This window comes from Chiloscyllium plagiosum, unplaced genomic scaffold (assembly GCF_037043375.1).
Source record: "Chiloscyllium plagiosum isolate Xiang-an unplaced genomic scaffold, Cpla_swu_hap1 HiC_scaffold_1, whole genome shotgun sequence".
Taxonomy (NCBI): domain Eukaryota; kingdom Metazoa; phylum Chordata; class Chondrichthyes; order Orectolobiformes; family Hemiscylliidae; genus Chiloscyllium; species Chiloscyllium plagiosum.
The window spans coordinates 1,948,944-1,976,860 of record NW_028270139.1 but is presented as its reverse complement, the minus strand read 5'-3'; the positions used below and the strand labels follow the sequence as shown (position 1 = coordinate 1,976,860).

At 49.7% G+C, this 27,917-nt stretch overlaps 1 protein-coding gene across 2 annotated transcripts in view; it reads left to right on the top strand.

Annotated features, from left to right (window-relative positions):
• Positions 1-27,917, top strand: part of tmem131l (transmembrane 131 like) — a 173,004-nt gene that overhangs the window by 4,234 nt on the left and 140,853 nt on the right. For both annotated transcript variants that reach the window (XM_087999180.1, XM_087999208.1), the window contains exons 2-3: positions 7,650-7,720; positions 14,765-14,808. In XM_087999180.1, the coding sequence (XP_087855306.1) occupies positions 7,650-7,720; positions 14,765-14,808 (115 nt within the window). The remainder of the gene's footprint in view (positions 1-7,649; positions 7,721-14,764; positions 14,809-27,917) is intronic.

Genomic DNA, 27,917 nt, shown 5'->3' with positions numbered 1-27,917 from the left:
CGCCCCCCCCCCTCCCCCGGTGACCGAGTCTCTCCCCCCCCCCCTCCCCTCCCCCGGTGACCGAGTGTCTCCCCCCCCCTCCCCTCCCCCGGTGACCGAGTGTCTCCCCCCCCCTCCCCTCCCCCGGTGACCGAGTGTCTCCCCCCCCTCCCCTCCCCCGGTGACCGAGTGTCTCCCCCCCCCTCCCCTCCCCCGGTGACCGAGTGTCTCCCCCCCCCTCCCTCCCCCGGTGACCGAGTGTCTCCCCCCCCTCCCCTCCCCCGGTGACCGAGTGTCTCCCCCCCCTCCCCTCCCCCGGTGACCGAGTGTCTCCCCCCCCCCTCCCCCTCCCCCGGTGACCGAGTGTCTCCCCCCCCCTCCCCTCCCCCGGTGACCGAGTGTCTCCCCCCCCCCCCCCTCCCCTCCCCCGGTGACCGAGTGTCCCCCCCTCCCCCGGGGAACCGAATGGTCCCCCCCTCCCCCGGTGACCGAGTGTCCCCCCCCCCCCGGTGACCGAGTGTCTCTCCCCCCCCCCCCCCCCCCGGTGACCGAGTGTCTCTTCCCCCCCCCCCCCCCCCCCCCCCCCCCCGGTGACCGAGTGTCCCCCCCCCCCCCCCCCCCCGGTGACCGAGTGTCTCCCCCCCCTCTCCCCTCCCCCAGTGACCGAGTCTCTTCCCCCCGCCCCCCCCTCCCCCGGTGACCGAGTCTCCCCCCCCCCCCCCCCCTCCCCCGGTGACCGAGTGTCTCCCCCCCCCCCCCCCTCCCCGGTGACCGAGTGTCTCCCCCCCCCCCCTCCCCCGGTGACCGAGTGTCTCCCCCCCCCCCCTCCCCCGGGAACCGAGTGTCCCCCCCCCCTCCCCCGGGAACCGAATGTCCCCCCCCCTCCCCCGGTGACCGAGTGTCCCCCCCCCCCCCGGTGACCGAGTGTCTCTCCCCCCCCCCCCCCCCCGGTGACCGAGTGTCTCTTCCCCCCCCCCCCCCCCCGGTGACCGAGTGTCTCTTCCCCCCCCCCCCCCCGGTGACCGAGTGTCCCCCCCCCCCCCCCCCCCCCTGGTGACCGAGTGTCTCCCCCCCCCCCCCCCCTCCCCTCCCCCAGTGACCGAGTCTCTTCCCCCCCGCCCCCCCCTCCCCCGGTGACCGAGTCTCTCCCCCCCCTCCCCTCCCCCGGTGACCGAGTCTCTCCCCCCCTCCCCTCCCCCGGTGACCGAGTCTCTCCCCCCCCTCCCCTCCCCCGGTGACCGAGTGTCTCCCCCCCCTCCCCTCCCCCGGTGACCGAGTGTCTCCCCCCCCTCCCCTCCCCCGGTGACCGAGTGTCTCCCCCCCCCTCCCCTCCCCGGTGACCGAGTGTCCCCCCCCCCGGTGACCGAGTGTCTCCCCCCCCCCCCCCCCCCCTCCCCTCTCCCCTCCCCCAGTGACCGAGTGTCTCCCCCCCCTCCCCTCCCCCGGTGACCGAGTGTCCCCCCCCCCGGTGACCGAGTGTCTCCCCCCCCCCCCCCCCCCCCCTCCCCTCTCCCCTCCCCCAGTGACCGAGTCTCTTCCCCCCCGCCCCCCCCCCTCCCCCGGTGACCGAGTCTCTCCCCCCCCCCTCCCCTCCCCGGTGACCGAGTGTCTCCCCCCCCCCTCCCCTCGCCCCGGTGACCGAGTGTCTCCCCCCCCCCTCCCCTCCCCCGGTGACCGAGTGTCTCCCCCCCCCCTCCCCTCCCCCGGTGACCGAGTGTCCCCCCCCCCCTCCCCTCCCCCGGTGACCGAGTGTCTCCCCCCCCCCCCTCCCCTCCCCCGGTGACCGAGTGTCTCTCCCCCCCCTCCCCTCCCCCGGTGACCGAGTGTCTCCCCCCCCCCCCTCCCCTCCCCCGGTGACCGAGTGTCTCCCCCCCCCTCCCCTCCCCGGTGACCGAGTGTCTCCCCCCCCTCCCCTCCCCCGGTGACCGAGTGTCTCCCCCCCCCTCCCCTCCCCCGGTGACCGAGTGTCTCTCCCCCCCCTCCCCTCCCCCGGTGACCGAGTCTCTCCCCCCCCCTCCCCTCCCCCGGTGACCGAGTGTCTCCCCCCCCTCCCCTCCCCCGGTGACCGAGTGTCTCCCCCCCCCCTCCCCTCCCCCGGTGACCGAGTGTCTCCCCCCCCCCCCCCCCCCCTCTCCCCTCTCCCCTCCCCCAGTGACCGAGTCTCTTCCCCCCGCCCCCCCCCCCTCCCCCGGTGACCGAGTCTCTCCCCCCCCCCCTCCCCTCCCCCGGTGACCGAGTGTCTCCCCCCCCCTCCCCTCCCCCGGTGACCGAGTGTCTCCCCCCCCCTCCCCTCCCCCGGTGACCGAGTGTCTCCCCCCCCCCCTCCCCTCCCCCGGTGACCGAGTGTCTCCCCCCCCCCTCCCCTCCCCCGGTGACCGAGTGTCTCTCCCCCCCCTCCCCTCCCCCGGTGACCGAGTGTCTCCCCCCCCCTCCCCTCCCCCGGTGACCGAGTGTCTCCCCCCCCCTCCCCTCCCCCGGTGACCGAGTGTCTCCCCCCCCTCCCCTCCCCCGGTGACCGAGTGTCTCCCCCCCCCTCCCCTCCCCCGGTGACCGAGTGTCTCTCCCCCCCCTCCCCTCCCCCGGTGACCGAGTCTCTCCCCCCCCTCCCCTCCCCGGTGACCGAGTGTCTCCCCCCCTCCCCTCCCCCGGTGACCGAGTGTCTCCCCCCCCCTCCCCTCCCCCGGTGACCGAGTGTCTCCCCCCCCCTCCCCTCCCCCGGTGACCGAGTGTCTCCCCCCCTCCCTCCCCCGGTGACCGAGTGTCTCCCCCCCCCCACCCCCCCTCTCCCCTCTCCCCTCCCCCAGTGACCGAGTCTCTTCCCCCCCCGCCCCCCCCCCTCCCCCGGTGACCGAGTCTCTCCCCCCCCCCCTCCCCTCCCCCGGTGACCGAGTGTCTCCCCCCCCCCTCCCCTCCCCCGGTGACCGAGTGTCTCCCCCCCCTCCCCTCCCCCGGTGACCGAGTGTCTCCCCCCCCTCCCCTCCCCCGGTGACCGAGTGTCTCCCCCCCCCTCCCCTCCCCCGGTGACCGAGTGTCTCCCCCCCCTCCCCTCCCCCGGTGACCGAGTGTCTCCCCCCCCTCCCCTCCCCCGGTGACCGAGTGTCTCCCCCCCCTCCCCTCCCCCGGTGACCGAGTGTCTCCCCCCCCCTCCCTCCCCCGGTGACCGAGTGTCTCCCCCCCCCTCCCCTCCCCCGGTGACCGAGTGTCTCCCCCCCGCCCCCCCCCCCGGTGACCGAGTGTCTCCCCCCCCCCCCCCCCCCCGGTGACCGAGTGTCTCCCCCCCCCCCCCCCCCCCCCCCGGTGACCGAGTGTCTCTCCCCCCCCCCCCCCCCGTGACCGAGTGTCTCCCCCCCCTCCCCTCCCCCGGTGACCCGAGTGTCTCCCCCCCCCCCGGTGACCGAGTGTCTTCTCTCCCCCCCCCCGGTGACCGAGTGTCTCCCCCCCCCCCCTCCCCCTCCCCCGGTGGCCGAGTGTCCTCCCCCACCACCCCCTTCTCCCGATGACCTCCCCCCCCTTCTCCCGATGACCTCCCCCCCCTTCTCCCGATGACCTCCCCCCCCTTCTCCCGATGACCTCCCCCCCCCTTCTCCCGATGACCTCCCCCCCTTCTCCCGATGACTTCCCCCCCCTTCTCCCGATGACCTCCCCCCCCTTCTCCCGATGACCTCCCCCCCTTCTCCCGATGACCTCCCCCCCTTCTCCCGATGACCTCCCCCCCCTTCTCCCGATGACCTCCCCCCCCCCCTTCTCCCGATGACCTCCCCCCCTTCTCCCGATGACCTCCCCCCCTTCTCCCGATGACCTCCCCCCCCTTCTCCCGATGACCTCCCCCCCCTTCTCCCGATGACCTCCCCCCCCCCCTTCTCCCGATGACCTCCCCCCCCCTTCTCCCGATGACCTCCCCCCCTTCTCCCGATGACCTCCCCCCCTTCTCCCGATGACCTCCCCCCCCTTCTCCCGATGACCTCCCCCCCCTTCTCCCGATGACCTCCCCCCCCTTCTCCCGATGACCTCCCCCCCCTTCTCCCGATGACCTCCCCCCCCCTTCTCCCGATGACCTCCCCCCCCTTCTCCCGATGACCTTCCCCCCCCTTCTCCCGATGACCTTCCCCCCCCTTCTCCCGATGACCTCCCCCCCCTTCTCCCGATGACCTCCCCCCCCCATTCTCCCGATGACCATGTCTCTCTCCCCTTCTCTCTCCCGCCCCTCCCAACCCACCCCCCCACCCCCCCCCCCCACCCCCCACCCCCACCCCCCCACCCCCCCACCTCCCCCCACCCCCCCACCCCCCCAAACCCCCCCAACCCCCCCCAACCCCCCCAACCCCCCCACACCCCCCAACCCCCTCTCCCCCCCGTCGCCTCTCTCCCCCCCCCGTCCCCTCTCTCCCCCCCCCGTCCCCTCTCTCCCCCCCCCGTCCCCTCTCTCCCCCCCCCGTCCCCTCTCTCCCCCCCCCGTCCCCTCTCTCCCCCCCCGTCCCCTCTCTCCCCCCCCCGTCCCCTCTCTCCCCCCCCGTCCCCTCTCTCCCCCCCCCGTCCCCTCTCTCCCCCCCCCGTCCCCTCTCTCCCCCCCCCGTCCCCTCTCTCCCCCCCCCCGTCCCCTCTCTCCCCCCCCCGTCCCCTCTCTCCCCCCCCGTCCCTCTCTCCCCCCCCGTCCCCTCTCTCCCCCCCCGTCCCCTCTCTCCCCCCCCCGTCCCCTCTCTCCCCCCCCGTCCCCTCTCTCCCCCCCGTCCCCTCTCTCCCCCCCCCGTCCCCCTCTCTCCCCCCCCCGTCCCCTCTCTCCCCCCCCCGTCCCCTCTCTCCCCCCCCGTCCCCTCTCTCCCCCCCCCGTCCCCTCTCTCCCCCCCCCGTCCCCTCTCTCCCCCCCCCCGTCCCCTCTCTCCCCCCCCCGTCCCCTCTCTCCCCCCCCGTCCCCTCTCTCCCCCCCCCGTCCCCTCTCTCCCCCCCCCGTCCCCTCTCTCCCCCCCCCGTCCCCTCTCTCCCCCCCCCGTCCCCTCTCTCCCCCCCCCGTCCCCTCTCTCCCCCCCCGTCCCCTCTCTCCCCCCCCCGTCCCTCTCTCTCCCCCCCCGTCCCCTCTCTCCCCCCCCCGTCCCCTCTCTCCCCCCCCCGTCCCCTCTCTCCCCCCCCCGTCCCCTCTCTCCCCCCCCCGTCCCCTCTCTCCCCCCCCGTCCCCTCTCTCCCCCCCCCGTCCCCTCTCTTCCCCCCCCCGTCCCCTCTCTTCCCCCCCCGTCCCCTCTCTTCCCCCCCCGTCCCCTCTCTTCCCCCCCCGTCCCCTCTCTTCCCCCCCCGTCCCCTCTCTTCCCCCCCCGTCCCCTCTCTTCCCCCCCCGTCCCCTCTCTTCCCCCCCCGTCCCCTCTCTTCCCCCCCCGTCCCCTCTCTTCCCCCCCGTCCCCTCTCTTCCCCCCCCGTCCCCTCTCTTCCCCCCCCGTCCCCTCTCTTCCCCCCCCGTCCCCTCTCTTCCCCCCCGTCCCCTCTCTTCCCCCCCCGTCCCCTCTCTTCCCCCCCCGTCCCCTCTCTTCCCCCCCGTCCCCTCTCTTCCCCCCCCGTCCCCTCTCTTCCCCCCCCGTCCCCTCTCTTCCCCCCCCGTCCCCTCTCTTCCCCCCCCGTCCCCTCTCTTCCCCCCCCGTCCCCTCTCTTCCCCCCCCGTCCCCTCTCTTCCCCCCCCGTCCCCTCTCTTCCCCCCCCGTCCCCTCTCTTCCCCCCCCGTCCCCTCTCTTCCCCCCCCGTCCCCTCTCTTCCCCCCCCGTCCCCTCTCTTCCCCCCCCGTCCCCTCTCTTCCCCCCCCGTCCCCTCTCTTCCCCCCCCGTCCCCTCTCTTCCCCCCCGTCCCCTCTCTTCCCCCCCCCGTCCCCTCTCTTCCCCCCCCGTCCCCTCTCTTCCCCCCCCGTCCCCTCTCTTCCCCCCCCGTCCCCTCTCTTCCCCCCCGTCCCCTCTCTTCCCCCCCCGTCCCCTCTCTTCCCCCCCCGTCCCCTCTCTTCCCCCCCCGTCCCCTCTCTTCCCCCCCGTCCCCTCTCTTCCCCCCCGTCCCCTCTCTTCCCCCCCCGTCCCCTCTCTTCCCCCCCCGTCCCCTCTCTTCCCCCCCCGTCCCCTCTCTTCCCCCCCCGTCCCCTCTCTTCCCCCCCCGTCCCCTCTCTTCCCCCCCCGTCCCCTCTCTTCCCCCCCCGTCCCCTCTCTTCCCCCCCCGTCCCCTCTCTTCCCCCCCCGTCCCCTCTCTTCCCCCCCCGTCCCCTCTCTTCCCCCCCCGTCCCCTCTCTTCCCCCCCCGTCCCCTCTCTTCCCCCCCCGTCCCCTCTCTTCCCCCCCCGTCCCCTCTCTTCCCCCCCCGTCCCCTCTCTTCCCCCCCCGTCCCCTCTCTTCCCCCCCCGTCCCCTCTCTTCCCCCCCCGTCCCCTCTCTTCCCCCCCCGTCCCCTCTCTCCCCCCCCGTCCCCTCTCTTCCCCCCCCGTCCCCTCTCTTCCCCCCCCGTCCCCTCTCTTCCCCCCCCGTCCCCTCTCTTCCCCCCCCGTCCCCTCTCTTCCCCCCCCGTCCCCTCTCTTCCCCCCCCGTCCCCTCTCTTCCCCCCCCCGTCCCCTCTCTTCCCCCCCCGTCCCCTCTCTTCCCCCCCGTCCCCTCTCTTCCCCCCCCGTCCCCTCTCTTCCCCCCCCGTCCCCTCTCTTCCCCCCCCGTCCCCTCTCTTCCCCCCCCGTCCCCTCTCTTCCCCCCCCGTCCCCTCTCTTCCCCCCCCGTCCCCTCTCTTCCCCCCCCGTCCCCTCTCTTCCCCCCCCGTCCCCTCTCTTCCCCCCCCGTCCCCTCTCTTCCCCCCCCGTCCCCTCTCTTCCCCCCCCGTCCCCTCTCTTCCCCCCCCGTCCCCTCTCTTCCCCCCCCGTCCCCTCTCTTCCCCCCCCGTCCCCTCTCTTCCCCCCCCGTCCCCTCTCTTCCCCCCCCGTCCCCTCTCTTCCCCCCCCGTCCCCTCTCTTCCCCCCCGTCCCCTCTCTTCCCCCCCCGTCCCCTCTCTTCCCCCCCCGTCCCCTCTCTTCCCCCCCCGTCCCCTCTCTTCCCCCCCCGTCCCCTCTCTTCCCCCCCGTCCCCTCTCTTCCCCCCCCGTCCCCTCTCTTCCCCCCCCGTCCCCTCTCTTCCCCCCCGTCCCCTCTCTTCCCCCCCCGTCCCCTCTCTTCCCCCCCCGTCCCCTCTCTTCCCCCCCCGTCCCCTCTCTTCCCCCCCCGTCCCCTCTCTTCCCCCCCCGTCCCCTCTCTTCCCCCCCCGTCCCCTCTCTTCCCCCCCCGTCCCCTCTCTTCCCCCCCCGTCCCCCCCCGGTGTCCATGTCTCCCCCCCTCGTGACCATGTCTCTCCCCCCCCCCCCCCCCTCCTTCTCTCCCCCCCCCCCCCCCCTCCTTCTCTCCCCCCCCCCCCCCCCCCCCCCTCCTTCTCTCCCCCCCCCCCCCCCCCCCCCTCCTTCTCTCCCCCCCCTCCTTCTCTCCCCCGGTGAGGGGGTGACTGGGGGACGGAGCCGGGCCATTCCTAGCCTCACCTAACGCCGTGAGCCACGCTGCAGCACACCCATCCCCGCTGTCCTTTCAACCTTTAAAGGCTTCACCGTTCCCATCGAGTGTTTCCTGTTTTATTTTCGCATTTTCTCCGCGTTTCGAGGCGGTTTCGCTTTCACTCAAACGTGTGTATGTTTCTCTTGGTTTGAACAGCCCTCGCTGAAATGCCCAATGTGGTGGAGCTCTGGCAGGTCGAAGAGGGAGATGTGTTCCTTCACACTCAGGTGAGAATTTTCAAATAACGTCTCCTTATGTTCGTAATATTCTGGGAAAGGGGATTCCGACACCTGGCTGTCAAAATCTGTCTCGTGATTGCTGTATAATGCCTTTTGTTAACATATCAATTTGACTTCCGAGGTGTCTCAACCCTCAATTATGTATTTGTCTCTTTCTGATGGCAAGAGCTAATTAAATATTTAGAAATGCAATGGAATGTGCACACTAACTTGTGCCACTTGGCTCCAATTGAGTGAACTATCGAATACGTCCTTTTTTTTGTATCAATACAAACCTGTCAATATTAGTTGTTCAGCTTTGGCATTACTGACTTGTGCTTCTTTGCCTTGTTAACAGGTTATTTTAAAATAAAATAAGTTAAAAATAAGATAAAACTGGCATTACTCTATTTAGCTAATTTGCATTTTTTAATTAAGAAAGTTTGGCAAGTTGATGCCTTGCTTAATGGTTCAAGCAGGAGTACCCAAGGTAGATGGTAAATTCTTGTACCCTGGGTCAGATCTTTCTTGAACCATGTTGATATGATTTCTGGTATAAGAATTTATATTCCAAATTACATTTGTACGGTTAAATGCCATGGTTTTAGGAGTGAGTTGACTTTAGGGATTCTAGTGAACTACTTAATGAATTTTTTTTTAAAACAGTAAAAGTAAATGTCCATGTTGACATAGCAACCGACTGTATTGCGGTAGCTTTAATTTAGTGAGGTGGACTTATGAAGAAGTTAAGCCAGTAACAAAGCTTGTAACTATGTTTGAGTTCACAAACAAAATTTGCTGTAAAGGCCCTGCCCCCTTGGCAGTGATTGCAAAATTCTAGAGTAGTATTTTTAACCTTTTCCTGTGCGTTTAGGCATCGTACATAAGTGTGGCTGAAGGCCTGCTGATTGTGTTGTGAGCTGCTGAACTAGTGACCCCTTCCGAACCTATAACATTGATAACCTCTCAATTTGTTCTGATTCTTTAACAATATAATATCCCAGAATTCGTTAATCCCTTGTTTGAGTCTTTTTGAAATTGCTCAAAAGATTTGGGGAAATCACAGATTACAGCTGCACACTGACACACATGCTGGGGCCAGTGTAGTTGACAGGTGCATGCATGAACTAAGAGAAACTGCAATTTTCTCCTGTTGCTCTTTGATTTGTTTAATTTTCTCCTACTGGGCAAAGTCAGTTGTCATCTTCAAATGAACCAGATTAAATGTGATTTATAATGGGGAAGGATAGGTTGATTGTTTCCTCTTGTGGTAATGATATTGTTCAGATATCAGATGCATTCTATGATAGTCTTACGTGCTGCACTCTGCAGTGAGAATCATACAACATTGAAATATATCACAACACATTTATTAATGTGGGTGCTATCACTGACTGTAGCAATGTTGGATGTTTATTTATAAATCAAATTTCAGAAGACAAATTGACCACAGTTAATACTCAGCAAGTTTTTGTTAGAGGAATAAAATATCCCACGGTGCTTCACAAAAGTACTCAATGAAATTTGACACCAAACCGCATGTGATATTAGGACAAATTACCAAAGGCTTGGTCAGTCAGGTTTGAAGGAGAAATTAAGGGTGAAATGAAATGGAGAGAGTTATGGAGGGCATTCCATAGTTTAGGGACTAGTTAACCATAGGTACATCCTACAGTAGTGAATGAAAATTGGATGTGTGGTGGATTTGGAAATGTTTGGAGGGTTGTAGTATTTATAAAAAGGTACAGAACAACCGTCATTATCATGGAGCGATTTGGCAATAGAATGAAAAGTGAAGATGATCATGTGATTGATCAGGTCAATAGCTGCAGAAATGTCATGGTGAATGGCGGACCAAATATTCATCAGTAATGGATTTGAAAGTGTGTTTGTAAGTGACGTAGAGTTATATAGATACAGCATGGAAACAGACCCTCAGTCTGTTCCTGGTCCATATCTCTGCAAACCTTTCCTATTCATGTACTTATTCAAACGTTCTTTTTAAATATTATATTCACATCCACCACTTCCTCAATTCATTCCACGGGTGAACCACCCTTTGAAAAAATTTGTCCCTTATCTGTTTTAACTATCTCTTCTCTCACCTTAAAAATGTGCCCTCTAGACTTCAAATCCCCCATCCTCAGGAAAAGGCATCTACCACTGACTACTTACGACCCTCATTATTTTACAACTTCTGTAAGGTTGCTTCTCAACCTCTTACAGTCCACTGAAAGAAGTCCCAGCCGATCCAGCCTTTCTTTATAACTCTAACCCTCTGTGCCCCAGCAAAGTCCTGGGAAGTCTCTTCTGAGCCCTCTCCAGCGTAATAATATCCTTCCTATAACTGGGTGACTAGAACTGGACATGGTATTCCAGAAGAAGCTTCATCAATGTCCTGTACAAACTCAACATAATTCCTTCTCCAAAGGAGTTGGGAAATATTTTTATCCTGGGCATGGGCATGGAGAAAATGGGTTGGGAGGGGAAATAGGACTATAGCTCCTGTGCGATACAAGGATGTGATCAGAATACTTTATCTTTTAAAATAATGACTCTGACTGTAATGGAACTGAAGAGACAATTTGAGGAATCACCCATTTGGAGAGGAACAGTTTTTTGAGGTTAGTGAATCTGTGGATTAGTGCAAAGGGCTTTCAAGGCAGGGTTGGTAAGTATATTTCGGACTGAGATTTGCTATTCATAAATGGAATCACTGGTTGTGGGGATAAGGCAGAACAGTTAAGTCAAGGATTACCAGATCATCTATGATCTCTTTGAATAATGGAGCAGACTGAATGGCTTGCTTCTCTTATGTCTTACAGTCTTGACATGACCGATAACTCCATGCCACATTTATGGTCATTGCTGTGTGCTCTCAGCATAATTTTGTACCATTTGAAATGATTCAAAACCATTTTCTGCTTCCAATTTTTAATTTCTCCCCATTTTGCTCTGTCAAAACTTAGCAGGAGGTTGCTTGTCCTTTTCTCATTGTGTTATTTTGCCTTGATTTTTAACTAAAATATAGCCATGTAAACTTGCAGTTTTGTAACAGAGGGTGAGAGTCACTTGGTGCAAAGGTTGAGGGTGGAAACCGTTAAAGGTATCTTAGGAATTTGCCAAGGTGTTAGGGTGAACAATAGAGAAAGAAGATTTTAAAGAAAGAGTGAGAAAAGATGAGTTGGTTAATGGTAGAAATGGTGGGGGATTAGCGATTAGACCATAGTGTGATTTGCAGATATGCTATACTTTCCGGTTTTCAACCTAGACTTAGCAAATGATGGACGGTATAGTTAGGATGATATCATCTTCGAATCAGGATTCCATAAACTCACGGCAGATGGAGTTCAATCTGGATAAATGTGAGGAATTGCATTTTGGTATAACTAACAAGGACTTATGCAATTAATGGTAGGGGCTTGAGTAGTGTTGTAAACCAGAGTGACCTTGGTATGCAGGTGCATGATTCTTTAAAGTTTGCACTACATGTACACAAGGTGGTTAAAAAGGCATTTGGTACATTTACCTTCATTGCTTGGTCCTTTGTGTGGGGTTGGGACATTCTGTTGAGGTTGTACAGGAAGTTAGTCATGCCTATTCTGGAATCTACGTCCAGTTATAGGGAGGATATTATCAAGTTGGAGAGAGTTCAGAAGAGATTTACCAGGATGTTGCTGGTTATGGAAGGTTTGAATTACAAAGAAAGTCTGGGACTCTGACTGGAGCGTAGGATGTTGAGAGACAACCTGATCGAAGTTTATGAAATAATGAGGTATCGATAGCGTTGATGGTAGTTGTCTTCTCCATGAGATGGAGAACTTTAGGGGGCACATTTTTAAGGTGAGAGCAGAGAGATTTAAAAAGACAGATGGTGCTTTGCGTGTGGATGTGGATACAGTTACGTTTTAAAAGACATTTGGATAGATGCATGAATAGGAAAGGTTTGGAGGGATATTGGCTAGGAGCAGGCAGGTCAGACTAGTTTAATTTGGGATTATGTTTGGCATGGACTGGTTGGACCGAAGGGTTTGTTTCTGTGCTGTATGACTCTATGACCATCCTATTTTTGCAATCACTTAGAGTAAGTTGATGGATGGCAGAGGCCCTATTGACAAATGTGTAGACATTTCTGCTGAGGGGGGCGGTGAAAGGTTAGCTTGGTTCACCTTTTGGTGAAAGGAACGTTGTGAAGTATGATGCGCAGTTGAGATTGATGCTCAGAGAGAGATTTAAAGGTGCCACGCGAAGTATACATCTGGCATTGGGAGGCTTTTAAAGACCAGTTGATTAAAGTGCAGGACATGTATGTCCTTCCAAAACTGAAGGATAGGAAAGCAGGATTCCGGAATCATGGATGACAATGGAAAAAGGAAGCAAAGGATAGATCGAAGCAGCTACAAACTGACAAAGCCCTGGAGTGGAGAGAAATGAGGAAGGAATTTAAATGCAGAATTAAGAAGGCTAAAAGGGACCATGAAATGTCTTTAGTAAACAGGGTTAAGGCAAATCCCAAGGCTTTTTATGCATATATTAGAAAAAAGAGGGAAACCAGGGAAAGAGTAGGCTCACTCAAGGACACAGGAGGGAATTTACGTGTGGAGATGCAGGAAATGGGAGAGATCCTTAATTGTGTATGTTGTATCAGTATTCACCAAGGAGAAGCACATGATTGATGCTGAGATTAGGGATAAGTGTGCAAATACTCTAGAGAATGTCAATATATTGAAGGAGGTATCCTAAATTGCATTAAAGTAGACAAGTCCCCAGGGCCAGATGGGATCTATCCCAGGTTACTGCGATAGGCAAGGAAAGTCGTAGCTGGGGCATTAGCAGATATCTTCATATCCTCTTTGACCACAGATGAGGTTCCAGAGGATTGGAGATTAGCCAATGTTGTTTCCTTGCCTAAGAAAGGAAGCAGGGATAGTCCAGGAAATTATAGAGGTAAAAACAATGACTGCAGATGCTGGAAACCAGATTCTGGATTAGTGGTGCTGGAAGAGCACAGCAGTACAGGCAGCATCCAAGGAGCTTCGAAATCGACGTTTCGGGCAAAAGCCCTCTTCTAGCACCACTAATCCCAGGAAATTATAAGCTTGTGAGCCTGACATCTGTGGTAGGGAAGCTCTTGGAGAAGCTATTGAGGGACAAGATATATGCACATTTGGAAGAAATGGGCTAGTTAGTGACAGGCAGCATGGTTTTGTATGGGGAAACGTCATGTTTCACCAACCTGGTTAAATGTTTTGAAGAGGTGACTAAGATAGTTGAGGGAAAGGCTGTGGGTGTTATTTATATGGACTTTTAGTAAGGCATTTGATAAATTCCCACATGGCAGATTGGTACAAAAACTAAAATCTCATGGGATTCAGGGTGAGCTGGCTTGGTCACAGAAGACAGAGGGTAGAGGCGGAAGGGTGTTTTTAAAAATGGGGATCGGTAACCATTGGTGTTCCATTGGGATCAGTCTTAGACTACAAACAACAGAAAACCTATGTAAATAATCTGGAGGAAAATGTGGGTGGTCTGTTTGGTAAATTTGCAGATGGCACAAAGATTGATGGAATTGCTGATAGTGCCAATGATTGTGAAATGATACAACAGGATATAGATCGTGACTTGGGCACAGAAATGGCAGATGGAGTTTAATCCAGACAAATGTGAGGTGAGGCATTTTAGATGATCAGACTTAGGTGTGAATTTTACTGTAACTGGCAGGACTCTTAGGAGCATTAACGTACCGATGGGTCTGGGTGTGCAGGTCCACTGTTCCCTAAAAGCGGCAACACAGGTGGCCAAGGTGATTGAGAAGGCATATGACATGCTTGCCTTTATCGGCTGGGGCATGGAGTACAAGAGTTGGCAAACCATATTGCAGCTTTCTAAAACCCTTGTTAGGCTGCATTTGGAGTCTTGTGTGCAGTTTTGGTTGCCACATTACCAGAAGCTTTGGAGAGAGTGCAAAGAACATTCACCGGAATGTTGCCTGGTCTCGAGGGCATTGGCTATGAGGAGAAAGTGAGGACTAGAGATGCTGGATGCTGCCTGATCTGTGCTTTTCCAGCATCACATTCTCGACATTGGCTATGAGGAAAAACTGAAAAGACTGGGATTGTTTTCACTGGAAGGACAGTGGCTGAGAGGTGACCTGATAGGGGTCTACAAAATTGAGGCATAGATAAGCTGGATAGTCAGAGGCTTTTTTGTTCCAGGGTTTAAATTTCTTTTACAAGGGGCCATAAGTTCAAGGTGTGAGGGGGAAAGTTTTTAAGGGAGATGTGAGAGGGAAGGTTTTTCATGCAGAGTGATAGGAGCTTGGGGTGCACTGCCAGATGAGATGGTGGAAGCAGGCACGGTGGCTGCATTTGAGGCATCTGGATGGTTAAATGAATAGGGAGGGCAGAAGGTTGGTTTGTTTTTAGTTTAGTTAGGATATGATTATCACAGACTTGGAGGGTCAAAGACCCTGCTCCTGTGCTGTACATTTGTACTTTTTTTGTTCTTTATATGCAGGAGCTGTCAGTTAATCAGAGGAAATAAGCACTCGCTCCAAGGTTTGTTATTTGCATTTCATCTATTTTTGCAAAGAGGTGTCAATAGCTCACCTTGGAGTCTGATAAATGTATTTTAAAATTCACCAAGATTTGTGTGATAAATACTGTATGCAATTCACCTATCACCCAGCTGCGTGACCATCGTGCACATCCCCTAAACTGTTTAAATAGTCTCGTCAGTTCCTTATAAACGGAAAAAAAGCATCACGGCCACAGTACTGGTATCTTAAAATGTTTGTTCCATTCCCCTCCCCTCAGATGGTGTTTTATCTGCTGTCTCCAGCAATTTTGGATTTTTATTTCAGATTCACAGCATCTGCAGCATTTTACTTTTTAATTTTTTTTGCAAAATTTTGAAATTGAGCATAATGCACCTCATGGGTGACCTTTGTTTTTGAATTGCGATGTGTATAAAGGGAACTTTAGAATCATACTGGAGATGGTGATTATATCTGTCATTTAAGTAAATTAATTTTGCTTTCCTCTTGCACTGTAGGCTACTTCTGAACAGAGTGTAGATGAGCTGCCTCTGGAACAAAGGTAAATTTTGATTTCTGTTTCCACGTTGTAGCTCTAACCATTACAAAATGACAATGAAAGTGGAGTTAGCTATACTAAACTGAAAGCTTTTAAAGTAATTGTATCTTATATATGGAGTTTGATCCAAAAGCTATTTATTAAAATCTAAAATGTATTGGTTTATAATGTTATAGTGAGCTGTCAAGCTGGTAAATTGCTAAATTCCAACATGTTTTGTGAACTATATTGATAGCATTCTGAGCAGTAGATCGGTGAAAAAGTCAATTCCTTCCCATTTATTAGCCAATAGTATGTTCTCAAAGTGTTTGTGTGCAATTGTTGAGTACTGGATTACATTCGTTCTGGCCCGTACTCCACAGATAAATCCCTGTCATTAAAAGTAGAGATTCTTTTATGCTTTATGTAGCAAGTCCTGTATTTCTTATGAGTATCAAGTAGTTTTGAAGAGTATCTTTTATCTCCTCTCCCAGAACCAACCAGCTGGTGTGCAGAATAAAGCATCTCTATTCCCAAATGTTCTTTGGTTCCCCTCTTTGCTTCCTCAAAATAAAACTCACCTTTCTTCCCTGAACAGAGGTAGAAACAAGTTATTAGATACCCTTTGTGACAGGAATTCAGGGTGAGTGATGCATTTCTTTCTTTCTCTGGAAAGCAACTTCAGTCCAGTGCCAAATGGAGACTATAGAGAATTGGATCGGACCGAATAAAGTATTTTAATTTCCAGTATTGAAGCATATAGATCCATTAAGATATTTACTATATAATAGATGTTGAAGATTCAAACTTCAGTTTCAATGGAGGTTTTACATTTGTTTTAGAACTTTCTGGAAACAATTTGGTTCTTTGCTTTTTTGAGTAGAGTGTGTGATGAAGGCAAGTGTTTGGAGGAGTTGCAGTGGGGATGGGCTTGGAGGGTAGTGCGTTGTGACAGCAGAACTTAGTAGGAAGATGGAGAGGGTTTAGTTGAGAGATGAACATGAGTGGAATGGGTGCAGGGTAATGGTGAGGGTAGAAGTCTCTTGTAGGTAACAGTAATAAGAGGGTGGTAAGAGGTTAGATATCGAAAATAAGATTTATACTTAGAGGTAAGAGGCATGGCTGAGATGTTAAATAATTACTTCTGTCTTTACCAAGGCGATAGATGCTACTGAGGCCATTGTGATAGAGGAGGAAGATCTGTCACTAAAAATGTTCAAAGTTGATAAATCGGATATATTGGATAGACTATCTGTATTTAAATTTGACAATTCACCAGGATCAGACAAAATGCATTCAAGGATATTGAAGAAAACAGTGGAAATTGGGGCGGCACAGTGGCTTAGTGGTTAAAATGTTGCCTCTCAGTGCCAGGAATCTGAGTTCGATTCCAGCCTCAGGCGACTGTCTGTGTGGAGTTTGCACATTCTCCCAGTGTCTGCATGGGTTTCCTTCCACAGTTCAAAGATGTGCAAGTTAGGTGAATTGGCCATGCTAAATTGCCTATAGTGTTCAGGGATGTGTTAGGTAGGGGTAAATGTAAAGTAACAGGGTCAGGAAATGGTTTGGGTGGGAGGGTAGGTATGCACTTATTTCCACACTCTAGGGATTATATGAAATTACATGGGTAGTGACCTTAATCTTGTGGCTTTGCCACGAGTTCTGGGACAATGCCAAAGGACTGGAGAAATGCAGATGTCATGATCTTGTTCGAAAAATGTTTCAAGGATTAGACCAGCAATTACAGACTAGCCAATTTAATTTCAGGAGTGGGAAAATTTCTAGAAACAATTTTTTAGGATAGAATGAGTAGTCATATGGAGGGTGGAAAGAGAATGGTTAGGAAGATACAGTATGGATTTCTAAGAGGAAATAGTGTTTGAGTAACTTGCTGGAATTTTAATTTTTTTGAACAGGTAATTGGGTCAAAGGGTGATGCTGTCAATAAGGTGTATGTGGGTTTTCAAAAGACAAACAGTTCAGGGCAGCACAAAAGACCTTAGGTTTCAGTTCATGGTATAAAAGGGACAGTAACAATATGGATATAAAGTTGGCTGAGAAATAAGCAAAATAATGGTCAAAGGATGCTTTTCAGGCTGGACCAGTGTTCCCTGGGGGCCGACATTGGGACCCTTGCTTTTCCCGATTTTATGTAATGATCTAGATCCCAGTATGCAGGGGAAAGTTTAAAATTTTATCGATGATATGAAACTTGGAAGCTTTTTGAACTGAGAACATTGATAAGTTGGAAAGGGTAGGTAAATGTTGGATGAAGTACAATGTGAAGAAATGAGTGGTGATGCAATTTGGTGGGAAGAGTATGGACAGACAATATGAAAATAGAGGTACAGGAGCAGCAGGACCTGTATGTATAGGGAAGACTAGTAGGTAAGAGCGAAGTTAATAAACCTCATAGTATTGTGGGATTTACTAAGAAGGGCTTAGATTACAAGAGCAAGGAGGTGATCTTAAATTTGTATAAGGTACTTCCCAGCTGGTGCACACTAGTTCTCAGTGTCACACTTCAAGGAAGATGTGAACACGTTGGAGAAAGTGCAGGAGAGATTTATGAAAATATTTCCAAGGATGAGAAACTTCACTGAGAGGATAATCGGGACAGTTCTCTTTGAAGGGCAAAGGTTCGGAGGAAATCTGATTGAATGAAATTTCAAAATCATCAGAGGTCTAGGTACAGTGAATGGGGAGAGATTGTTCCTATTCTTAAAAGGATCAAGAATGAGAAGGCACCGATTTAAAGTCAATTGTAAATGTAGCACTTCCTGGATGTTTGATGAAGGCAGTGTCATTTGAGGTTATTAACTATTATTTCTAATAAAAAATTGTGGAAGACACATGGTGAATGATACTGTCATAATCCTGATTGAATAGCAAGTGCAAACAGACTGGGTCAAAAGACTGCCTTCTGCACTGTAACACTTTCATGATTCTGGGTGTTGATATGCTCTTTCATTCCATTGATTGGGATGAATTTTGATCTCTTGAGTCTAAGAACTACAGCTTCCTTTGGGGGTGGCAAGACAATTTAATTTCTGCCATTTGTGTTTGTGGGAGGAATCTATACTCAAATACTACTGAGGTTTAGGGTGAATGTTCTGTTATTTTGAAATTTTTCTCTGATATGGTTTGGACTTGCTTCATGTAACACAATCAGCTTTCAGTGGTTTCCTCAGTCCTGGTTGTTGTAAATTTTTCATGCTTGAAATGTGGCCGTTTTTACGCTACATGTTGCGTTTTGATATAGATGCCGGTTTAACGTGTTTCCTCACCTTATGTCTTTCGTTGCTTGATCAGCACTGATTTCTATTACTTTTTTGGTTGAGTTATTTAAAAGCTGAAAGGAGCTTTAGTATTTTAAGACAGAAAAGCAGAATATTGCAGGTAATGGAAATCTGAAATGAGAATCAGTTAAAAGCTGGAAAACCTCAAGGCCAGATCAGGCAGCAGCTTTGGAGAGAAACAGAATTAACTATTCAAATCCATGACCTTTCATTGAAGCATGTCATTGAGCTGAAACTTTGTACCAAATTTTCAGTGAATGGCAGTCTCTAGCTTGCCACTCGGGCCCTTTTTTAACAAGGTAATGGAGTTCCATGTTTCTGAGAGGAAATTCTGCTCCCTCAAATGTGGAGCCATACTTCCATCCTTATTTCACAGCGTGCCTCCTTTTCAAGTAGTCATCTGCTGTATTCTGAAAAGTAGAGGAACTGTTAAGTACGTCAGGTAAATATAATGCTAGTGGGCCAGCTAAGTAGGATGTCCACTAAGGAGCAAGTTGGGTGCCAGAGGTGGTGGCAGAGAGGTTTGTGTTCTCATAGGGTATTGGGTCAGGGTCTCTGGGGCATGCAAGTGGTTTTGTGGGGAGGTGCAGTTAAGTTTCTGTGTGGTAAGTATAGGGTGCATTGAATAGGTACTTGGCCTTTAGCCTGTATATTTAATATGCTGAGTTTTTCTGATTAGTTATTTTACTTAATTTAATCTAAATATTCCAAAGTCTCTGATTTAAATGGTAATTTGCAGAGGCCTATGTGCAACTCCTACCTACCCTGGAATAATAGTCTGGACACTAGAAAATCCAGACTGTTAACTGTTTTTCTCCTTAAATGCTGTCTGATCTGTATTTTTCAGTTTTAATTTTGCTCTTATTTCAGTATGTAAAAGTTTGTGTTTGCGATCAGAGATCATAATCAGATTGTCAATTGTTTTAGCTTTCATGTCAATTTTAATTGGATGGAAGAAAATAATTTTTGCTTGCAATTCTTGAAGTTACTTTGACTACAGTTTGACTATTTAATCTCCAAACAGGACTATTTTTTCTCACTGTAAATGGTTTGTATAATTTTCCAATTTTTCTCAACTAATAAGTTACTCTTCGTAGTAATCATGCTGTCACTCAGAGATGGTCCTACTCCTTTATATAGTTGACCTATATACCTAGATACCATTTAGGCTACATCTCTTCTGGTAAATATCAGGTCATTAGATGTGAGGTACTGTCAGTATTGTATGTGGTGCAAGACGGGGCCATTCCCCAAACCTGCACCTTAGCAGTCACCTGAGCCATCTTCCACTTCATCTGGAGGTCAAAGATGGACTGTCTCCCTAGTGACACTATGTACAGAGCTCTGGGGGGGGGGAGATAGAAAAAGAAAAGACACATCCAACACTGCCCTCATTCTGATAGCCACCTTTGTATTTAGCAGAATCAAACTGGGTACACTGCGTAGACACTGGGTACACAAACATCAAGTATTATAACATGCTGAGCTGAGCTTCTCCCCATCCCCGGTGTTGCAATGGATGGGTCTACTCCCAATGCTGCAGAACGCTCCACCATAGTTGGACCACTTCATATCATCTGTCCTTTGTGAAAAAATTTGGAAAGAGAAATGTCTTTAACCACAAGTCCATCATGAAGTGGTCAGCCCGTAGTATCCTTAACAGCCTGCGGGAAGAGGAGAGGGTTGATCCTGAAAAGTGGTTCCCTAAGCAGACTCTGTCATTTGACATAATGCCTCAGTACCAGAACTTTCAACAAGCACCAAGATATACCTTGGCTGGTGGTGAGAAGCATACATCCTATCAGATCGTTCATGCATGCCTGATCTCTCTTCCACTGTGTGCTGCTCTTGAAGCAACTGTTCTGGTGAAGAGACTGTCACTAATTTCTTTCTGGAATGTGCTTTTGCAAAGAAAGAGAGAGAGATTGTCTTTTTTTTAAATCGCGATCCACCCCAGGCATCTCCATGATGCAGGACTCTGTGCTGTACAGGTTGTTCCCCTGGACATGCACGAGACAAACATCAACTGACGAACGACCATCTATTTGGTAAAATATGCTCTTTGGTCTTCCAGTGTAAAGAGTTGACCTTGACTGCATGTTTCAGATTAGCCCATCCCAAAGTCCAGCACTATCTGCTGAGAGATGTACTAAAGCTTGGCACAACTGCCACCAAGGTGTAGTGGGGAAAGACAGCCATCTAGGGTCTTTTGTCAACGTGTAACGAATATCCGTTCAGTTGTTATACCCCATTGGTGCCTCAAAACGAATATAAATAGTTTCCTGCATAACTCAGAAATGCCTTTGTTTTTGCAACTGAAGCAAAGCTGAGAATATTAAAATTCCGATGTTTGTTTTTAATTCAAAAACTGCACAGTTGTGACTTAGAACCTTTTGAATGCACTTGTAAATGATTTTTATGAATTAAGTATTTTTTGAAATAAAAATTGCTTCTGGAGATTTGTTGTAGTAAGTAATGAATGAAAAGATCAAAAGTATGGGATTGTTATTGTTCAAAAAGTGGGTTCAGTGACATTAATGCCCATAAAGTGCACCTCAGTTTGATTTTCACTTTAATCATTGAATGTTTTTCGATACAAGATTTTTTTTAAAAAAAGTTGGACCTTGACTTCTGAGTTGAAATGGCAATTTAATGGAAATGCATGAGTGCTGATGTTGCGCAGTTAGGAGGTTTGTTCAAGTGTTTCAAAACAAAAGCAATGAAGATTTGGGTGTGGTGTTGGTAAATAACACAGGTAATGGGAAACATCAGGTTCTGTGGTGTATTTAAGGCATAGTGCTGGGAACTACAAAGGATTTCCTGCAGGTGGTAGAGTTATCTTTGGTAGTCTTAAGGGAACTTTCAAAGCCCAGGTTGATTGAATTAGTGCATTAACTGGAGTTAGCATTGTCTGACACCGCTAACAAGGCAGAAATAATTGAGCGTCCCTCTCTGTCCCCAGTGACCAACTCAACACTGACATCCATTTCAAACACACTTACTCCCACAGCTACCTTGACTACACCACCACCAGCACCAACCCCCCGCAACTGCCAGGAAAAACTGCATCCCTTGGTCCTCTGCCTGTGCTGTATCTGCTCCCAGGAGGAGCAATTCCACTCCAGAACAAACCAAATGTCCTATTTCAAGGACCGCAATTTCCCCCCTTGTGATCGATAATGCCCTCCATTGAAACTCCTCCACTCCCTGCACCTCCATCCCCCCCCCACCACCCCCCCGGTCCTCCCATTCCATCCCATGAATCTTCAGATATAGTACACTTTTCTCTCCATTTTCGCCACCCCCAGTCAGATCCCACCACCAAAAATATATTTCTCTCACCACCCTCTGTGTTCTGCAGAGACCATTCTCTCTGTGACTCCCTTGTTAGATCCGTGCTCCCCATCAACCCACCCTCCTTACCCTGCCGCAACATGAGGTGCAAAACCTGCACCTCCATCCAAGGCCCAAAAGGATCCGACAGATTTTCCTACACGTCCTCCACCTCATTTACTGCATGCATTGATCTCTGTGTGGTCTCCTCTACATTGGGGAGATCAAGCGCCAACTTGTGGAGCAGTTCAGGGAGCATGTCTGGTTACCCTGTGGCCAACCACTTCAGCTTCCCCACTCCTCCAAGGACATGCAAATCCTGAGCCGCCTCCACTGCCAAATCAAAGCCAGCCGCCAACTGGAGGAAGAACATATCATCTTCTGTCTCTGGAACCTACGACCACATGGTATCAACATAGACTTCACCAGTTTCCAAATCTCCTCACCTTATCCCAGATCCAACCCTCCAACTTGGCACCACTCTCTTGACCTGACCATCTTCCTTCCTGCCAATCCGCTCCATCCTCCCCACCAACCTATCACAATCACCTCCTACCTGCATTCACCTATTGCCATCCCAACTACCTTTCTCTTAGCCCCCTTTCCCCCTCCACATTCCTGATGAAGGGCTAATGCCCAAAATGTTGACTTTCCTGCTCCTCAGATGCTGCCTGACCTGCTGTACTTTTTCCAGCGCCACACTTTTTGACTCTGACTCTCCAGCATCTGCAGTCCTCACTTTCTCCTAGAAATAATTGAGCCAGTAGCATGGCACTTACACTGAGAGAAAAATACAAGACAGACCAGCACTTCCGCATTGTAAACCATTAGAATCAGGTGACATTCAATTAGGGTTGAAGCAGCATGAGCATGAAGAAACTAGAAATGACAGAAAAAGACAGTAGAAAAAAATAAGGGAAGGGAAATGGAATTAAGATGACAGGAAATGGAATTGTAAAGAATGGAAATGAGAAAACTAGAATTAGAACTGCAAGTGAGGGACAGTGAATATCAACTTAAGGATGCAATTGAATCAGGCGATGTCTCTGGTAAGGAACCTAGGTTGGAAAAGGCCACGGTGGCACAGTGGTTAGCACTGCTGCCTCACAGCGCCTGAGACCCGGGTTCAATTCTCGCCTCAGGCGACTGTGTGGAGTTTGCACGTTCTCCCCATGTCTGTGTGGGTTTCCTCCGGGTGCTCCGGTTTCCTCCCACAGTCCAAAGATGTGCAGGTCAGGTGAATTGGCCATGCTAAATTGCCCATAGTGTTAGGTAAGGGGTAAATGTAGAGGTATGGGTGGGTTGCGCTTTGGCGGGGCGGTGTGGACTTGTTGGGCCGAAGGGCCTGTTTCCACGCTGTAATGTAATGTAATCTAATCTAATCATATTGTAGCTTTAACTACAGCTAAGAGACTGGAGGTAAAGCTTGTTGTATTTGCTGAAGTGTGTTTGAGATGAGTTATAAATTTTTGTTTAAAGGGACAATAACCTCATTTCTTCAAGGGAAGTGTCCAAACCTTTATCGGTACCTAGTAATATAGGAGCTACTCCAATGCCTTTGCTGGAGAATGATTTATTTTTCCTTCCAGAGACTTCAGCCATGCTAAAGAGTTAGTAATTGGGGTAGGCGGAGAATATATTCCAATTATGTTGTATAAAGTCTGTTTGAAATGTGACTAATGGTAATTGGAGTAATTATGAAATTATCTGTGGATGGAGTGATTTATTTCTAGGAAATGATTTGGAAAAAATGCAAGTTATAATATTCCTATAGAAAGTCTTTTTGAAGCTAAAGAGACTGAACAGTTGCTGGAACAGATTCTGGTTTTTTTGTTTGTGCAGTGATCAGAGTAATGTCGAAACAAATTCCATCACCAGAGGCCACAGCAGTACCACAAGCGGATGTTAGAGTAGCTCAATCCCTATTTGAGGATAATTCAGAAGAGGTATACAACGGCGTTTCTTTGTTAATTGAGGCCGAGGAAGCCTCAAATTTTTTGAAATTAGTAATGGATTAAAGAGATATTGGAAACAGCCAGGAAGGTGGAGTTGAGGCTGAGATGAAATGAGCCATGATCATTTTAAATGGCAGAGTAAGCTCAAGGGGCTGAATTGCCTACTCTGGTTAGTTCGTGTTCTTATTCTTTCCTAAACATCTATACAGAAAATAAATATTACTGTTCTCTTTGCTTGTAAATTTTAGTTCAGTTCATGAACACTTATTCTGTATTGTATACTATAGAAGGTTTGGGCAATTGAGCAATAGGTATAGCATATTATCTCACCATTGTTGCTTAGTTCCTTTTTAACTAGTTAAAAAAAATGTAATGTTTAACTGTGTTGCTAGGCTATCTGCACTTTTACCTTCATTAGTGAAGTTAGGAATATACTGGGCTATGGATGTTTCCATTTAAAAAGTTGAGCCCAACAATCAAAATTGAATGCATTTTTCCATTGTCCAGCTCAGCAAAATAGCTCTTGTTTGGTTCTGGTATATAAAAAAAATTACTAGATTCCAGGGCATCATAAAAATATTTTTGAACTACACTGAAACATAGAGAACAAGACCTTTTACTTACACTATTCCCTACATCTTGAGCATGTTTATGGTTCTCCTGCAAATCATTTCCCCTTAAACCTATCATTTAGCACCAGGTTGACTGAAGGCGCAGACTAAGTTTCTGTACGTAACAAGAATTACTACAAAGAAAACAGATTCCAAGTACAGATAAAAAATTATGAACTGTCAAAAGATTAACTCTACCAGTTAAAATTCAGACCCACTTATAAACTATATCCCTCTGCAATACATGCAGACACAAAAATAAATGTGTTATGAGCAGACAGGCAAACGAGGAAAGCTCTATTGGCTTGGTGAGATCATTTTGCTGATCAGAATGCTGCTTCTCGATCTTCTCCAGATACTTTCACTTGTTTACAGGAAGCACAGGGTGATTGGTTACTTAATAAAACAAAGACCTAAATATTATCTCAGCTTAAAGCAACTGATGAGACTGTTACCTTCAGACTGAATGCTTTTTACTGCACAACAGAATAGCTCCTTCCCTTCTGAGAGTCCGATTGGCTTCTACCCTGATCTTCCATACCCCAAGCTGTTCAGTTATCTGGGAGCAAATCGCATAGCTGTTGACAGGCAGGAGGCCTTTGTCATTGTTAACTGGTCACCTGTTCACGACCAGTAGCAACTTGCCAGCCCAAATCTCCATTCATACGCAGCCCCCTGGCTACAACAGGAACAGTAGGAAGCCTTGCAGCCCATTTGTATTTGTGCTGGCTCTCAGAATGAGCATTTAATTTGATGCATTGTCTCTGAAGACCTGCACACCATTTGTTCCCTTACATTTAACAGTTGTAATTCACCTTTGCGTACATTGATTTGTATCTTTTTAATACTCTTTAGGGTATGTGTTCCAGGTCCTAGCTACTCCATTACATTTAAAAAAAACCTCTTTTAATTTTCCTTTTGCTTCTTTTGTCATTACTCTAAAATCATGCTCCTTAATCCTTTCACGATTGGGAACAGTTTCTCCCTGTCCATTCAATTCAAGCCCCTTAATGTGAATATCTCTCTGTTTTCCTTTCATCTTTCTCTTCATGAAAAGCAGTTCTAACTGTCTTCATGACAGAAGTTGTTTTTAAAATCCTAGAACCATTCTCATAAATATCATCTGCACTGTATCCAATTCCATCACATATTTATTGCCCAGAACTGGATGCCGTATTCCAGCTGAGGCTGAAATAGTTTTTGTATTTGTACAAACTTGTGTTTGTACTCTGTGCCCTTGTTGTTAAAGCCTAGACTACTGTATACTTCACTAAGCATTCTCTCAACCTGTCCTGCCACCTTTTAATCCGTGCACAAATGTATCCAAGACCTTCTGTTCCTGTGCCTCATTTACAATTGTAGGTATTATCTAATCAATCCGTTCTGAAATGCTATGACACCACTGAATAGGTAGGTCTTAAACTCCGGGCTTCTTTATATTGTATCCTTTATATTGTCTCTCATTTTTTCTTTAAAGATGAATCATTCCCATCTCTGTATTGAATTATAACTATTATCTGTCAGCTGATTCTTCCAACTTGTCTGTCCTTGATGAAGTTTTAAGCAGCTCTCTAAGATTCATGTCGTGCAGGTTTGAAAATTGTGCCCTCCATGCCATAGTCGAGAGCATTAATGTATGTCAGGAAAAGCAAGGCTCCCAATACAGGCTCCTAGGGAATTCTGCTCCAAACCATCCTGTAGCTTGAAGGTCATCCATTAACCATTCCTGTTTCCTGTCAATCAGGCAATTTTGTATCCATGTTGCACTTGTTTCTTTTATTTCATGAGCTATAACTTTGCTCAGCAGTCTGTTCTGTTGACTAACAGGAAACTTCAAATGTTTTGCCCCTCTTCTGAGCCACTGTTCCAAAATATAAATCTGATATAACATTTTGTGAAGAAATGTAACGTACGGCACGAGAAATCTATTTAAGAATGCACCATCTGTGTGCTAGTGCTGCCTCACTGAGTTTATTTCTACCTTTAACATGAAGACCACAGCATGTAACAGCAGAACAATTTATAGAATTAATGTGCTAACCTAATATCACTGATCTAAATCATTACCAGCAAAAAAGGTATGGAGAGAAGGAAGAGTTCCTAACTGTGGTACAGTATGTTGCTTTTTTTACAAAGAACCATGAACCCAGTTTCTCAATAAGAATTGCTGATCACAATGTCCTGGGTAACTAGACTTTAATTGTTTTTAGCTATTAAAGGTATTTCATGAGAGCTAGAAATAATCTGAAAATAGTGGAAGCTTGATTGTCAGAAAAGCATTCCTGATGAAGGGCTTTTGCCTGAAACGTCGATTTTCCTGCTCCTCAAATGCTGCCTGACTTGCTGTGCTTTTCCAGCACCACTCTAATCTAGACACTGATCTCCAGTATCTGCAGTTCTCACTTTTGACAAGCTTGATTATTAGTCAGAATTTTCACTTGAACTTAGTTTAGTTTGGGAGGCCATTAGAAGTTGACCTATTATCACAATTTAACTGTGCATAGTGCGCTGATAATCATGTCCCAATTCTTCACAGGTCATCACAAAATTTGTGAATGTATGAAAATCCCAGTGAAGCCCCCCAAAATGCAGATTTTGAGTGACTCACTACTACCTAGGCCAAGTGCAGGCTACACCAGGTTCCTTCAGGAACAGTAAAATAAACTCTATTAATTGTAACACACTTAAATTTTCTTTCTGTTGTTCTTCATAAATTATAACTTATAAAATTCTTAACTATATCCCCTCAAAACACCCAAACACACACATGCTATAATCATAATTAAGATAAACTGTTTGATTTTAATCTAACACATATATAATGGTTGGAAATAATATATACAATGCAAACAGAACTTAGAAGATAACTTTCTCCCTTGTGGTCTGAACTGATTTTTCTCACAGTCCTTCTAATTTTTTTGTGACACTTCTGACCATATCTTAATGGTTGTCTTTTGATTTGGTGATTGATTAGATACTTGGTTGCTTTTTTTAATGAATTCTTTCATTAAAGCTTCCTGATTTCTTTTTCTCCACGAGTGAGAGAGGTGTTGTCTGCAATGTGAATGTTTTTACTTTCTGCTCCTTATGCCGGTTACAGTTTTGAGTTGCAGAGAGTTACGATCAGAGATGCTGGTAGAGGCAGGATTTCCTTAATTTAGAAGAATCTTGGTGCTGTTCAATCTTGAAGTCACCCAGCTTAACAATTTGCACCATTTGTTTGTTCAAGTTACAGAAGTTTCCTGTTTTCTTTTCCAGTTAAACCAGTCCGACTGCCATTTCAATTTATAGACTGAAAAGTGAAAAAAATGTGGTCACATTAACTACAAAGAATTTCACTAAAGTGAAATGGAGTTTCATTAAAAAGAAGTTTTAGCTTTGATTTCATTCTCCAGTTTTCAAGGTATTTCAAGGTTGAAGTTCTGTACCTTCTAATAAACTTTTAGGGTTAAGTATATTTTAAGAATCATTACATTGTAGATCTTTCAATATTCAGTTCCTCTATATTTCCTGCCACTGTGCATAATCTTGCATTTCCCTACCTTACATTCCATCTCATGTTTTTGCTCACTCATTCTCCTTTCCAAATACCAATATTGACTGCTTGTCATCCTCTCCACTTACTTTCCTGCCTATTTTTGTCATCCACAAACTTGGGGATAATACATTCAGCTCTCTTATCAAAGACATTAAATATTTTGTATTGAGTATATATTTAATGACTGGGCAATTAAACAGGTGAAGTTGGAAAGATTGGCTGGGCCTCTAAGTGAGAATCCCTTTACCAAAGATTATTAGTCTTCCAAGGTCGTAATGCAGGCGAGGTTGTTGACACAATGGACTAAAATTTGATAAAGGGAAGGTAGTAAGCTGGCTGTTGCTAAAGTTGATAAGTCACCAGGACCTAATGGGATATATCGAAAGATACTGAAGGA